The sequence below is a fragment of the Calliopsis andreniformis genome, chromosome 9 (genome assembly GCF_051401765.1).
Source record: "Calliopsis andreniformis isolate RMS-2024a chromosome 9, iyCalAndr_principal, whole genome shotgun sequence".
Lineage (NCBI taxonomy): Eukaryota > Metazoa > Arthropoda > Insecta > Hymenoptera > Andrenidae > Calliopsis > Calliopsis andreniformis.
Window position 1 is genome coordinate 2,338,844 of NC_135070.1, and position 15,198 is coordinate 2,354,041.

Consider the following 15,198-nt stretch of genomic DNA (forward strand, 5'->3'; position numbering starts at 1 on the left):
GCACTTCGAAGTTACAGTATTTTCTTAAAATGTTCATGATAAATAAACCTCAATATTTATTAATTTTCAATCAACGTTAATGTCAGGAAGAATAATATAAAATACTAAATACGTTATTGAACTCTTAAGTATTGTTATTTTTGCGAGGCATTCAACTTGTTAATTAGGAAGAGAATACTAAAACTTTTACTCATTTCAACTTTATCGTTTGATGCATATAGAGTATAAAAAAAAGAATACTTTATTAGAGGGAAAGAATCATTGATTCAAAAGCACTTCTTCGTTTTTGTATACCTTTTATTAATTAACTGTTATAGTAAAAAGTCCATTTCTTACAAACAAGTATTTAATACTTCAAGATTTAAATATACAGATTTTACTTGCTATTATATACTTATGAGTCGTTAATTGCAACGAGATTACAAAGTGGACAATAGTAAAGCTTGGAGAATGCATTTACGATACGAGTTGTGTATATCTTCACAATAGTGAAACAAAAAAAGTAAATCAATAATACAAAGAAATAACAGAAATTTGATGCAAGTGAACACCACAAAATATACGCTAAGCACAGAAATAAACCTGCATGCGGGAAATAAATTTGAATTTAAATGACGCGAGAAACATCGATTTCATGTGACATCAGGTCACGTGATATATCGAACAATTTAAAATGTACAGTAGTAGCAGTGCACAGTAGTATAACGACTGATAACCACTTTACACGTAAAGCTGCTTAGTTTAGCATTTGTATTATACATATATGTGTTACGATAAGCTACATAATAGTATATATATAAATATCACAGTGTATTTATTGAAGAACTACACAAAAAGGTGATATTTCGATCGAAACAAGAAAAGTTGTAGAAAATGGAAGATGATTTAGAAACGCGAGTAGAAGTCGAGGATGAACAGGAGGAAGAAGAATTAACTGCTCAAAGCGCTTTATTAGCAATAGAAGAGGCTTGGTTAAACGAGAAATTTGCTCCTGAAATTTTGCCTCATCAGTCTGATTTGGTCGACTGCATGCTACAGCAGATCACGCACATGGAGGAAAATATGAAGAGGTTAGATAAAGGGGATCTCAGGTTAATGATTCACAGAATGGAGCTAGATAGAATCAAATTCGTGATATCCAGTTATCTCAGAGCTCGATTAGAGAAAATTGAGAAATATACCATTCATATACTTTCGCAGGAAGCTAACAGGTCTGCGGAAGAAAGTTATTTAACAGCTGCAGAGAAACAATTTGCAAAAGAATTTCTTACTAGTGTCGAAACACTTTTCAGAACTATAGCTTTGCAACACATGCCTGGCAATTTTCAAACATTCGAAGTAAATAAGCTCAGTGTAAAGCCAAACATACATGCATATGTATTCTTAAAAGCAAATGGTAGAGCAAATGGGATTATATTACCTGGATTGTTAGATGAAGAGATAGATTTAGAACCAGGTTCCCAGCACATTATACAGTATAGTGCTGTTGCTGATTTAGTTAAAAATGGTGCTGTTCAATTAATTTAGAATTTGGTATACAACAATGGTGTATATAATTCATAACACAAATAAAAAACACAATAAAGTTTTACACAAACATGTAAAATCAATATTTAGCTATAGTGAACTGCAATAATCTTTAAAGATATTTCATTTTACTTAATTTGGATATCTTACAGAACATATGAAAATAATATACAACTACTTGTATACATAATTTATTATAAAAATTTCAAAAGAAATGTGAATCGTATTGTTTACATAGTTTATAAATCTGCTTTGACATTATACAATGTTGTTTGTAAAATTATACATATAAGTACTCTTTTAAAAGTGATGTATATATAACATATTTTGCAATACAAAACATTAAGGACATATTAAAATATGAATCTATAAAGCATAGTAAAAATACACTTTACATTTGTTTACACTTTCACTGTCACTTCAAAATAATAAACTATTTGAACTGCCTTTGCACAGATTTGTTACAAAAGCTTTAAAAATGTTGTTATATAAAATAGCACTATATTTCTGAGACATACTATTTAATCACATTGAATGAACCCGTATTCAGTTGAGGAATAATATATATGATTATCAAAATAGTGTAAAATATAAGTACATATCTCTATAAGTTCTTAATATCATACATGTATGTTTGTCCAGAGTGGACTGAGTAAAATGCTTTACTTTGCACATAATATTTTGACTAAAATACAATAGTTCAATTTAAAAAATTGCTAAGTAGATAAAAAAAAATAAAAAGTACGATTGTTAAGCACCTTTACTAATATTGATCGTTAAGCACTTTAAAATATATTTAATGTTTTAACATCTCGAAGTGCTTGATTTCACGAATTTGGTAAAATTGTAGTATTATCGGTAGTTTTTGGTTGTACTTGTGATTCTGGACGATTAGAACTATTATAAGCCTAAAAATATAATGATTTGTTAAAACTATAAACCATAGTTCTAAATAACAATGATTAACAAAGAAAATCAGCTTACCTCTTCAGCGACATTCTTTAACTGTTCATACATTAGTTTTCCAGTTTCCTTAACCAAACTGGTAAAATAACCTTGATCGTTTTGAAGTAAAATATATGGATGATCAAACTCAACAACTTTTCCGTGTTCCATAACTAGCACTTTATCGCTATCCATGATAGTATTCAATCTATGAGCTATGGTTAATACTGTGCAGTTCTTAAACTTTTGTCTGATAGTTTTTTGTATTAAAGCATCTGTGGCAGGATCTACATTAGCTGTAGCTTCATCTAGCAAAAGAATCTTATTGTTTCTTAGAATTGCTCGTGCCAGACAAAGTAATTGTCTTTGTCCTACACTGAAATTGGTTCCTCTTTCTGAAACATTATAGTCGAGAGAGGAGACACTTGATTTCAGTTCTACATCCTCGAGAGCATACCAAAGAGCAGTGTCATCATAATTATTGAATGGATCGAGATTATCTCGAAGCGATGCCGAAAATAATATAGGTTCTTGGGGAATAATGGAGATTTGTTTTCTTAAGTCATGAAGACCTATTTCTCTCGTATCTAAGCTATCTATTCGAATAGCACCTTCGAATTTGGTTAAACGGAACAAGGCTGATATCAAAGAAGTTTTACCAGCACCAGTTCGACCCACAATTCCTACCTGGAAAACGGAAGTTTAAATTTCATTAGATATTACATAGTTCTTAAATAGATTTAATAGTTATTTAGAATAATTAAAACCTTTTCACCAGGTTTAATGAAGAAACATAAGTCTTTAAGAACAGGTGGCTCTGAATCGTTATAACGTAAATACACATGATCAAATTGAATTTCTCCCTTGGAAGGCCATTGTAACGCCGGTTTTTTATGAGGTTCACTTTCAAATGGTCCCTCTTTATCAAGTTGCGTAAACTGTAGAATTCGTTCTACACTAGTCATTTGTGCTATCGTTTCTGCAGTTTGTCGCATTCCATGCTGAAGCATTCCACATAAAAGTAATACTTGCGATACGGCAAGGCCCACACTTCCAGCAAATGTATTTTCTAAAAATATAAATGTACATTTTCGTAAATGTGGATAAATCCGATAAATGATACTGTTATAAATAATTTCAATAATAATTTACCATCATTTATTATAATGAAACTGTATGTAATAAACGCAATAAAAGCAATGGATACAAAATCCAGTGCTAACCCAAAAGCAGCACTCGTTGCTATGATCAAATAATAAGTACTTGTATGAAGATCTTGGTGAGTGTCAAATTCTCTGCGAACCATATCTTGCGCTGAAGATGAACGAATTGTACTCAATCCTAATAATGACGAGTTAACATGAGAAAAGACGGGACTTTTTGCTGAAAATTGAAAATATTGATTATATTGCGTGAGAAAACATTCGAAAATGTATACATTAAGGATTGCAAGACTTTCTTACTAATTCCTTCAAAACGTTTCACATCTTGAGCAGTTTTAAGATAAATAGTTCTTATTTTCCAATATAGAAAACCCATGATGAATGTTGGAAATATTGTCCACCAATTAATAATAATAACTTGTATTAAAATTCCAACCATTACTGCAAATATCTGAACAGATTCTACCATTGTTCTTGGTAGCATTTCGTCTACTGCTCCAACATCTTTCGAAAAACGATTCAAAATACGACCTAGAATAGAAAATTATTCTAATGATAATATTCTAATATTGTATAAAATGTTACATTTGTTTAATACTTGCCAGAAGGATGTGTATCAAAAAATAACATTGGCGCTTTTAGTAAACATGAGAACATGAGATTATGAAGATTTCTACTGGCGTTCATGCATATTTTGTAAAAAATTAGATTTCTAATTGTAGTAAACAATATGCTTAAAGTAATAAGACCTCCATAAATCCATAAAGCAGTAGCATGATCGAGGTAATATGATTCATGAGGTTGCATATCCATAAACCATGTCTGTATATAAACAAGAATATATATAATCTTTTCCACTGATAAGAAGATAAAACAAATTGTTACCAACAGTATTATCTAAGCTTCTGTTTTCCGAAGTAGTTAAGAATTCAAGAATTGTTTCATTAAAGTTATCTATGCTGGTGTCATTAACCAGTTTACTTGTTCCTTCTGTAAATGCAGGAAATGTCTCGTTTTGTTTCAATATTTGCACTGTGTAATTATTATTACTTCTTATATTTAGTTCTTCCTGTTTCGTCCTGAAAGTATAAGAAGTAGATAAGATTATACAATATTATATACAGGGTGTCTCAGAACTGGTGGTACAAGTGAGAGGATGGTAATTATACATAAAAATAAAATGTTGTAGAAATCTATCGAGTTTGAATTTTAATCCGGGGCAGTGTTTCTAGTTTCTATTAGAAAAAGTCAATGGTCAAACCATGAGTGTTCTTACAGCCGATTTCTTCGTCTCCAATTGCCTTTCAGTTAAAGGTATTAAAATACAATGAATCTAATCGATTCGCGGTTCCCTATTAGGCTAGTTGCGTTACATCGTTTAAAATGATTATATTAAATTGATGCTCTAAAACCGAGTTCATGGATTTTTGAAAAATGATTATTTATTAGTAAATATCCATCATTTTCGCCTTGAAGCAAGCTCGGTAATAATATTTTTGGGATATAACTAGCCTAGGGAATCGCGAATCGATGAGACTCGCTATATCTGAATCTCCAGTTAAAGTTAACCGTGAAGAAATCAGCCGTTACTCCACTTACCATTTACGTACTTAAGCAATTCCATTTTTTCGAAAACGAAAAACTGTATCAAAAAATTTTGTTTCATATTTTCTACTTAGTTTTTTATGTAGAATCACTATCTTTCCGCTTGTACTACCAATTCTGGTACACCCTGTATAATATAATTTACATTAGAAATAAGACATATAAATAGGAATATTAACCAATACGCGACAAAGTAGTCACAACCGCTGCTTCCTAATTGCCCCAAAAGTAAAGTAATTGCAAAACATAGGATCATGAGAATTGAACCTCCAGCTCTAAAATATTTCCAGTAAAGCATTTTTGAAACATCCCCTTTAGCTACTAATTCTTCTGTTTCTTGTGGTTCCGCTTCTTCTTCATCTTTACTATTCTCAGAAGTAATGGATATGTCAGGTGTATTATTCTCATTGACTTTTGTAATTTCCAAATCTTCTTTTTGCTCTTCCTCAGAAAGTATAGTCATGAAATCTACATGTTTATTTTGAAGGTCTGCAAATGTACCTTCATATTCAATTTTACCCTGTAACAAAGATTGTAACCAGTTACATAACATACTGTATACATAACATAAGCTCAACCCAATATGACTAGACATTTATTATCTATTTGTACATACGTTATTTAATACGATAATGTAGTCACACTGTTTTAAATATTGTATTTGATGAGTAACGAGAATTCTTGTTTTCTTTTGAAGATAATTCTTAATACATTCGTTGAATAAATGTTTTCCAACATGTGTGTCAACTGCAGATAGTGGGTCATCTAGTAAATAAATATCTGCGTTTCGGTATACAGCCCTGTTGTAACAGTAATTCATATATCTTTTAATAAGAATCAATTGTTTTCAATAGATTCGGTTTACCTGGCTAAATTTATTCTTGCTCGTTGTCCTCCACTTAACGCAGCACCTTTATCTCCCACTAAAGTTTTATCGCCATAATTAAACTGTTGAAAATCTTTGGTAAGGGCACATACTTTAATAATTTCGTTATACTTCTTTGAGTCATAATGTTGTCCAAAAAGTATGTTGTTGCGAACCGAACCAGAAAATAACCACGCTTCCTGACTAGCATACGATACGTTACCGTTTACTTGTATATCTCCACGCGATTGTATCAGTTCTTTTAAAATTAATTGAAGGAACGAAGTCTAAAAATGTACATACAATGTAGCTGAATTTGCTACCACAAATGTCTTATAAGGATATTATCCCTTTGTAAATTACCTTTCCTGCACCAACTGAACCAACAATAGCATAAAGCTTTCCAGGTTGTATATGTATATTGATATCTTGCAAAGTAGTAACAATTGTATTTTCTGACCAGGATGCTGAAACACCTTTCATCACAATACTACCATCTCCATTAACGTACTTATATGGGACTAAATTAGTATTTTCTTTAAACAACAGGAATTTCTAAAGAAAAATGCAATGATAAATAATTCCAATACATAATATGTTACATAAAAATGTAAAATGCAATCAGTAAATTATTCTTTATTTCACCTCAACTCTCTTAATAGATACAGCAGCCTCAGCAGCTGCAGACACAGCCATCGGATATAATATTGCCATAGTAAGTTGAAGAATATTGTAGTACTGAGCTATTGAAAATGCTTTGTCAGCAGATATATAATTTCCAAGAAGTACATACGCCATAATTGTAAAATACAATGTTGTTCTCTCAGTGAACACAAAAGTAGCTAAAGTAAAACCTTTTAAGTATGATGAAACTAAAAGAATATCTATTTCATGGCTGAAAAATTATTATACATGTAAACGTATGCACATGTAATTTATATTAATATATACATATATACAATACAACTTTGCAATGTACCTTCTAGCAATGCTAACAAGTTTTTCAAATGGTTTTTCCCAAGTATACATTTTAATAACTTGAATTCCACTAATAATTTCTGACATTAAACGTACTCTTTCATCTGTCCTAATTGCAATTTTTAATCGTAACTTTGATATCCATCTCCCAAGATACCCTGAAAGGAAAATAAATCAATTACTGTTATTGTTACATTTGAACTCACAGTATAAATAAATAATAGTATGTACCTTGGAGAGGTACAGTTTGGACACTTATGAGAAGAACACCAGCTAAACTAGCAATTCCTACATTTCTCCAAATCATATAAGTAATCACAGCACCTTGAATTGGTAAAATCCAAATATAGTGTAATGCCATAAATAATTGTTCAAATCTTCCTACATCATTTGATAATAAATTTATAATGTTCCCTGGGCTTGTAGCATTAGAAGAACAATTGGATAGGCGTAAAATCTAAAAGAATATAAGATAACAATCTTTAATAAATTACAGTAAACAAAATTTAATATTTATATTTCTAAGGTATAACTTATCACCTTTCTGTACATTAGGGATGAACATGCTATTCTCATTCTCATTCCAAGTACCATTAAACCAAAATTTGAATGATGAACAATTAGAGCATTAAGTGCAATTAAGACTACAACAGATGAAGCATAAATGTATGCTTCTGTGATAGTAGATATTGCTCTAGGATCAAAGTGCCAAATAAGAAGGCCTAAGGCATATGGTTGTAGAACCCTATAATGTCAGAATAAAATATTATTCTGTAATGACTAATAATTAAAAATATGTAATAACTATTCAATAATATATAAAATATTCACTTTACAACAACTGCTACAAAAAATTGCCATCCTCCATAATACATAAAAGACCACATAAATGTTTTTTTCAAAGCGTTGAAAAATTTAGGCTTCCTAAAATTTTCTGTCGCTGTTTTGATTTCTTTAAACCAGTTCCTTCACACAGAGATAATAAGAGCAAACATTAATGATATAAAACCAGTGATGTCAAGTGCATGTAAATACTATTGTTTAATTTACTTTCTAAAAGGTAATATTTACCTCTCAAGCTTATCTGCCAGAGTTTGACTAACATCTTCGGGCATAACATTATACATATCCTTAACTTCGAAATCATGATCTTTTCCATAGCAAAACAAGGGTTTTAACCACCTTCAACACAAAAATAAAACTGTTACACGTGGCTGAAATCAAAACAAGCAATATCGAACACTTACCAAAATATTAATTTACTGAATATATTTGCCGTCAGTTTAGGATTAGGATTATCGTATTTTTTACTACCGTCCATTATTGAATGTATTACACAAACTACAGTCACTCGTATTAGTACGAATCATGCCGTTCCAAACAAATTCAACAACTCCTCGGACTCGTTCAGCGGCAACTAATTCGCGTTAACACGTTGAGATTCTCAGACTCATAATCAAAGAATGAGTTGTGAATTGTGATGAATACTGACCGGTGACCGCGTACGTTTCGAGTAAGCGATAGAACTTTTCCTATCAGAAGGATAGGTAGTGAAGGAGCATATCTAAGATTAAAAGATATCTTCTTCGCAAGTCACGCGTGATCGATTCAACACTATATTATATAAGTCCCTTAAGACTGTGTTGCATCGTCCACCAAATGTGTCGCGTCGAAAATGTCATGATCCTTGACATCTCTTGACTACTCATGATTTTGTAGCTGACTATTTTAAGAAAATAAATGTGGAAGCAGGCTTAAGTCTAAGATACTCTAAACCGATTCAAAAAGCGACATGAATCGTGACAATATAAAGATTTATTTATCATACAATATACATATAAAAATTAAGATGCAAACAAAGTTGAAATAATGATTAATTAAAATGATTGTTTGTGTCTAAATACACATATTCAGATAATTCTGTTTAATTATTACATTTAATCAATTTTCACGTCAGTACGATTACTGATAACGAATTGATTATTTATTGATAATGGATGCCAGAAATGACATGAGGCACGACAATTACGTAAATACAATCATGTGTTGCACAAGACAGCTGTTTATTACGAAATTATTTGCCTTCGAGATATTTTTTTTAGGTATAATTCTTAGAAAGTCAACTTTTTTTAAATCGAACTTCATCGTGCAATTTTGTCGTCTAGGTAACTGAAATAATTGAAATAAATTCTGTCACAGTACTTTTTTCCTGGGTAGCAGATGGCCGATCTCCAAAATTACTTGTGATTAATAAAAATTTTATAATTTCCTTTCGACCCAACAGTCCAAGAAAATCATAAATATTTAGTTCAAGAGACGTACCACTGGAAATTATCAAAATGGTATGATAGATGTAATTAACGTTTTTCTACTCTTTAAATCTTCGTCTACGTATCTATGATACAATGAATATAAATCATTTTTATACTTTATTCTTTTATCTTGGATAACATGAAAGAATTCATTGTAACTACAAAAAACATATTTGTTCATCTTCTAGCGTGAGTGTATATCGATGCACGTTGGTCAAGCGGGAGTCCAAATGGGCAACGCGTGTTGGGAATTATATTGTCTCGAACATGGAATTCAGCCGGACGGAACAATGCCATCAGATAAAATCTCTGGGACAAATGATTGTTTTAACACTTTTTTTAACGAAACGAGTTCTGGCAAAATGGTACCGCGAGCTGTAATGGTCGACCTCGAGCCCACGGTCGTCGGTTAGTACATTTCTGGGAGTCGAACTTGAAACGGTTTAAATCATTGTCGCGGTCAAGGCCCGCACAGTAAAACACTGATGTTAAAAAGAAAAGAAAATAATGATATCATTAACTAGGATTAACTAACAGAATTCTGTCTTGGTAGAAAATTCATTGCGTAATCAATTTCCTATTTCAATTTCGACTTCTCATTGAATGCAATTTCAATAACAAAGCTGAACACCAAAAGGTCTAAACGATTAAGAAAGAAATTCCCGATAGACGAAGTACGAATAGGTCCTTACAAACAATTATACCATCCTGAGCAATTGATCACGGGCAAAGAAGACGCTGCCAATAATTACGCTCGCGGTCATTACTCCATTGGCAGAGAAGTTATAGATTCCGTGATGGATAGAGTTCGAAGACTGACCGATCAATGTACGGGTCTCCAAGGATTCTTTGTTTTCCACTCGTTCGGCGGTGGTACGGGATCGGGTTTTACTTCTTTACTCATGCAAAAGTTATCGGACGATTATGGAAAGAAAAGCAAATTAGAATTCGCTGTGTACCCGGCACCACAAGTATGAAAAGTGTCGAAAAATTTCGTTTTTTCGTTAGGAAAATCCCCTTCGCGATTATTTTCTAAATGAAACATTTCTATTAAAATATCATTTAGGTGTCTACCGCCGTAGTAGAGCCTTATAACGCAATCTTGACAACACATACAACGATCGGACATTCAGATTGCGCGTTCATGGTTGACAATGAAGCAATTTACGATATCTGCCGACGAAAACTCGGTATTGAAAGACCTTCTTACGCAAATTTGAACCGTCTCATTAGTCAAGTGGTTTCATCGATTACCGCCTCTTTGAGATTTGACGGAGCTTTGAACGTGGATCTGACCGAATTCCAAACAAACTTAGTACCATATCCTAGGATCCACTTCCCTTTGGCGACCTATGCCCCGGTGGTGTCCGCCGACAAGGCCTTTCACGAAGGCATGTCAGTCGCGGAAATAACTTCTGAATGCTTCGAGGCATCTAATCAAATGGTTAAATGCGATCCACGCGAGGGAAAATACATGGCATGCTGCCTTCTTTATCGCGGTGACGTTGTCCCAAAGGACGTGAACGCCGCGATTGCTGCGATGAAGGGTAAAAGTTGTATACGGTTCGTCGACTGGTGCCCTACTGGTTTTAAAGTCGGTATCAATTATCAACCACCTACTGTTGTTCCCGGCGGAGACCTTGCAAAGGTATTAATTATTACGTAAACAAGTAATCAGATAGCAATTAAAGAATAGAGCTATCGTGCTATCCTTGGAATATCGTAATTTCGAGAAATTGTGCATTTAGTGTATTTTTAAGTTAGACAATTATGTATATTTTTATTGAAAGTACTCGATGTAATCGCGGGTTTAAATGCATTCAAAAGGCAGATATCGTTTAGGTACAAAGAGCGGTCTCGATGTTGTCGAATACCACAGCTATCGAGGAAGCATGGGCGAAGTTGAATTACAAATTCGACCTGATGTATCATAAACGAGCGTTCGTTCATTGGTATGTCGGGGAAGGCATGGAAGAAGGCGAGTTCGCGGAAGCCCGTGACGATCTCGCTGCACTCGAAAGAGATTATGAGGAAGTTGCTCTTGAATCTTCAACTACACCGGATGCTTCATTGGAGTATTAAAAAAGATGTGTACGATTACTTGAAACATACGTCGGCATTTTCCAGCTACCCAAAAAAGAAGGAAACTAAATCGATACAATAAATTGTAGTGTAGAAAAAAGATCTTATTTGTATAACTTGCTTTTTATATTTTGTAGTTTGTTTATTTTTGTAATAAAAATCTTTTCATTTGATAAAATCAATCGCATTGAATCTTAGCGTTTATAAATCATTTACCATTTATCTCAGCAGAATATATTATCATCATAATACAGGCTTCGGAATTAACTGCTCTTTTCGGCCGATTTTCGAAGGAGACGCCTCCTTTCTCCCTCGCACGTCACTTCTCTCCGCGGCGACCCTAGTGCTCGAAAGGGCTCAGGCGCGTGCCACAAAAATCGTGCGTGGCGCATTTGGGCGACGACACTTATATCAATAGATTTCCACATCACCCATGAGGTATTATTGTTGATGCGTTTTTGTTTTGTCAGTGGTATCCCCTGACACGCGATTCTTGTGGCACGCGCCTGAAACCTTCCGAGCACTAGGGCCGCTGTGGAGAGAAGTGACGTGCGAGGGAGAAAGGAGGCGTCGCCTTCGAAAATCGGGCGAAAAGAGCAGTTAATTCCGAAGCCTGATCATAATATATAGAATAAGATAAAGAATATTCATAATCTGAATTATTTCTCGAAAAAAAATAAAACACATTGAATTATGTAACACTTTGTTTTCACTTCGGACAATATTAAATTTATAATTATTGCACTAAATGCATGAGTAACAATTACTTACTTAATTGTTAAACGAATAACATAATTGAATGATAACGGTATTATATAGGTATTTACGAGTACGTTAAACACTGTTTATACATAAATGTAATATATCGCTTCGATTTTATTTAATGAAGTTGATTCTCCTACTTAAAAAAGCTTTCATTTGCTCAATAAAATTAAATTAAATGTACGACAAAGCAATCGCGTGAGTATTATATCACAAAAAATGTTCCCTTTGTATTATCTTCCAAATACTCATCCTCAATGTCTTAATACTAGAGTAAGATAAAATTCTATTTATTAACATATGTTTATCTTACAGGAAATTTTAGTTACAATTTTTATGAAGAAATCACGTATTAACTGATAATTGAATTTAAATAAGATTGATAAGAGATGTGAATGAATTTGTTTAAGATACAATGAAACAACTACGTTTCAAGATAAATTCAATTTGAAATTTTAAAGTACAATTACATTAACTAAATTCCTTTCCTGAAACTATTTATGCACAAGTTGTTACATAACTTAATTCTTAAAATCTGAATGGTAAAACTAAATAATAAAAATAAGCTTTCTAATGCTATTATACCAAAAGTGTTGGTATGGGCTTTTTCCCAGGCCAAGCCTCTTTGGCATATTTTTTCTTTTTTGGTTCCATAGTTCGTGTTTCAGTGGGTCCTGGTATTTCTGGTACGTGTGGTGTTTCTGCCTGTATTTGATTAGGTGTCATCTCTACTTCAGGTGCCGGATTTGGTAACGCAATACCAAGTCGAGATGTTAGCGAAGACAAAGCACTAGAAAATGGATTGAGGGACAAAGATGAGGGAGTAAACTGTTCGGGTGGTAAATCTTGATAAAGTTGAGGTGTAGTCGACGTAGGTGGAAGATGTCTTGAAGGATTGTGATCTTCCGATAAAGATATTAAACCTCCCTCCATACGCATCCTCTGAAATGCAACCAATGTTACATAAAAGTTCAATAATGTGTACCAGTACAGATAGCTTCTGTACAGGGTGATCAGTTTAACTGGAAATCCTCTAATGAGTGTTGGTAACACTTACAATGCTAATAATATTTACAATAAATGCTACCAAACTCTGAGGATTTCCAGTTAAACTGATCATTTTGTATAATATGATAGTTCCAAAAGACTGCTGTGTTATGTGAATTCTTGTTTCATAACATAGGATTATATCCTAAAAAATCAAAATACTACACTATTTCTATTTCAAGATTGTTAGCTGGATGTTTATTATTATTATTATTATTATTAGTATACATATACTACTAAGCTTTTTTAAAATTTCTCTAATGTTATGCTGAAGTTACCTGTAGAAATAACTTAAAAAATACGAAATACATACTTTACTGGGGACAACAGTAGTTTGTACAAGATTACGAAATCTGCCAACCGACGGATCGACATCTTCCGGGTTTATTACTTCTTCATCATCATTAAAAGTAATTCCCTTTTTCTTTCGTTTTCTGGTTGGTTTATGAATTTCGTCATCTGTTATACCGAGCATAGATATACGTCTGTTATGTGCAGTATTAAATTCTGTTAAATTCTGTAACATTGCTAATATTACTACATATTTCAGTGATATATTTAAATTAAATTATTTGATGCATACATCAAGTTCTGTTTCTGTTTCAGGTAGACCCAATAAACCACCAGCATCAATATCTTCTGATAATTTTTCTAATTCTTCAATAATAGGTCTTGTGCCTGTTTGTGGTCTTTCCCTAATAATATAATACCGAGTAGAAGCTCCAAAATGAAATGTACTATCGATTGGTAACTGTGTAGGTTTATGTGGTTCCAAACGTAGATTACCAATGAAAGTTCCATGTGCTGAAGAATCAATTCATTTCATTTATTTATTTATTCATTGAGTATTTATGGGTCGAAACCCCTTGTTTGAAACCCTTTACGTGTACAATATTAATTCTATAAACTTTAATGCTCTTTTCAAACCAACTGCAGCGATGCTTCATTGTTGTATCATGCATTCATTGTTTGAAGTTGAGTATTTTTTAATTTTATATAATATACTGCATATGTATTAAGAAATATATAATAGAGTACTTACTACTACCCAAGTCAACAAGAAATGCACGATTTAGATGTTTATGATATACAAGAGCTGCATGAACGCGAGAACAAGAAGCATGATCTATACAAAAATCATTCAATTGTTGATTTCGACCAAACAGGTAGCATTTTTTCTCATCAACCATTAATTTCTGCAACAAAATAAATAGGTTTGTTGATTTTCCTTTGTAGCAGATACAATCCTTTAGTTGTTTAATGCAACACAGAACTATTGTACCTGGATCAATTTATCATTTTTCAAAACATCCAAATGCAATCCAACTGGTGGCTTTCCAGCCCTGAAAAACATAACCTATGTAGACTATAATATTCGATATACATTTGCTATGATAGACATATTTTGTGACATTGAAGCATCAAAATGCCAGTTCAGACCACTGACTACATTTTAGAAACGTACCAATTGGGCACTTCGTAATGATTAGCCATTACTATTTCGTAGCAATTTATTCAGTTATGGATAGATTAAGTAGGAAGAAAAACACATCCGATGTCAGTGATGCGAGAACGTCATGTTAACCAATGTTAACGTTAACCAAATGGTAACAAAATGTTGGAACAATTCTTCGTAAGAGTTACTATTCACGTCCCATGAGTTGATTAAAGTTGATTGAATAAACAACGAATGCATATACACACCTAGAAAGAAAATGATTGTATAAAAAAATGTAACGCAAAATATTATTTTGATGCCATATACAGGGTGATCCGTTTAACCGGAAACCTCTAATGGGTGTTGGCAACACTTAACAATGCTAACAACCTGGCAGCACACAAAAATTCTGCCAACACTCGGAGGGTTTCTACATCAGTTAAATCGATCACCCTGTATACTCTTCAAAAATAT

The 15,198-nt window shown here is 32.8% G+C and overlaps 4 protein-coding genes across 4 annotated transcripts; 2 read left to right on the forward strand and 2 right to left on the reverse strand.

Moving 5' to 3' along the window:
* Positions 1-714: 714 nt before the first annotated feature.
* Positions 715-1,664, forward strand: Sld5 (DNA replication complex GINS protein SLD5). Its single transcript, XM_076384150.1, has 2 exons — positions 715-1,211; positions 1,293-1,664. The coding sequence occupies exons 1-2, from the start codon at positions 874-876 to the stop codon at positions 1,525-1,527; spliced, it is 573 nt and encodes a 190-aa protein (XP_076240265.1). The 5' UTR covers positions 715-873; the 3' UTR covers positions 1,528-1,664.
* Positions 1,665-1,691: 27 nt separating this feature from the next.
* On the reverse strand, positions 1,692-8,723 carry LOC143182861 (ATP-binding cassette sub-family C member 4). The gene is made up of 18 exons (XM_076384149.1): positions 8,331-8,723; positions 8,155-8,265; positions 7,915-8,049; positions 7,624-7,828; positions 7,315-7,540; positions 7,085-7,241; positions 6,751-7,000; positions 6,469-6,660; positions 6,106-6,392; positions 5,857-6,040; positions 5,420-5,760; positions 4,525-4,714; positions 4,238-4,457; positions 3,936-4,166; positions 3,625-3,855; positions 3,240-3,541; positions 2,512-3,159; positions 1,692-2,435 (listed from the first exon to the last, which is right to left on the reverse strand). The coding sequence occupies exons 1-18, from the start codon at positions 8,402-8,404 to the stop codon at positions 2,355-2,357; spliced, it is 4,065 nt and encodes a 1,354-aa protein (XP_076240264.1). The 5' UTR covers positions 8,405-8,723; the 3' UTR covers positions 1,692-2,354.
* A 255-nt stretch (positions 8,724-8,978) lies between these two features.
* On the forward strand, positions 8,979-11,590 carry LOC143184213 (tubulin alpha chain). The gene is made up of 5 exons (XM_076386274.1): positions 8,979-9,425; positions 9,584-9,803; positions 10,065-10,366; positions 10,462-11,043; positions 11,238-11,590. Exons 1-5 carry the CDS (start codon positions 9,423-9,425, stop codon positions 11,475-11,477), a joined length of 1,347 nt encoding a protein of 448 aa, XP_076242389.1. The 5' UTR covers positions 8,979-9,422; the 3' UTR covers positions 11,478-11,590.
* A 146-nt stretch (positions 11,591-11,736) lies between these two features.
* Nipp1 (nuclear inhibitor of protein phosphatase 1) lies at positions 11,737-15,059 on the reverse strand. Its single transcript, XM_076386273.1, has 6 exons — positions 14,752-15,059; positions 14,569-14,629; positions 14,329-14,482; positions 13,870-14,090; positions 13,600-13,803; positions 11,737-13,181 (listed from the first exon to the last, which is right to left on the reverse strand). The coding sequence occupies exons 1-6, from the start codon at positions 14,778-14,780 to the stop codon at positions 12,819-12,821; spliced, it is 1,032 nt and encodes a 343-aa protein (XP_076242388.1). The 5' UTR covers positions 14,781-15,059; the 3' UTR covers positions 11,737-12,818.
* Positions 15,060-15,198: the final 139 nt, after the last annotated feature.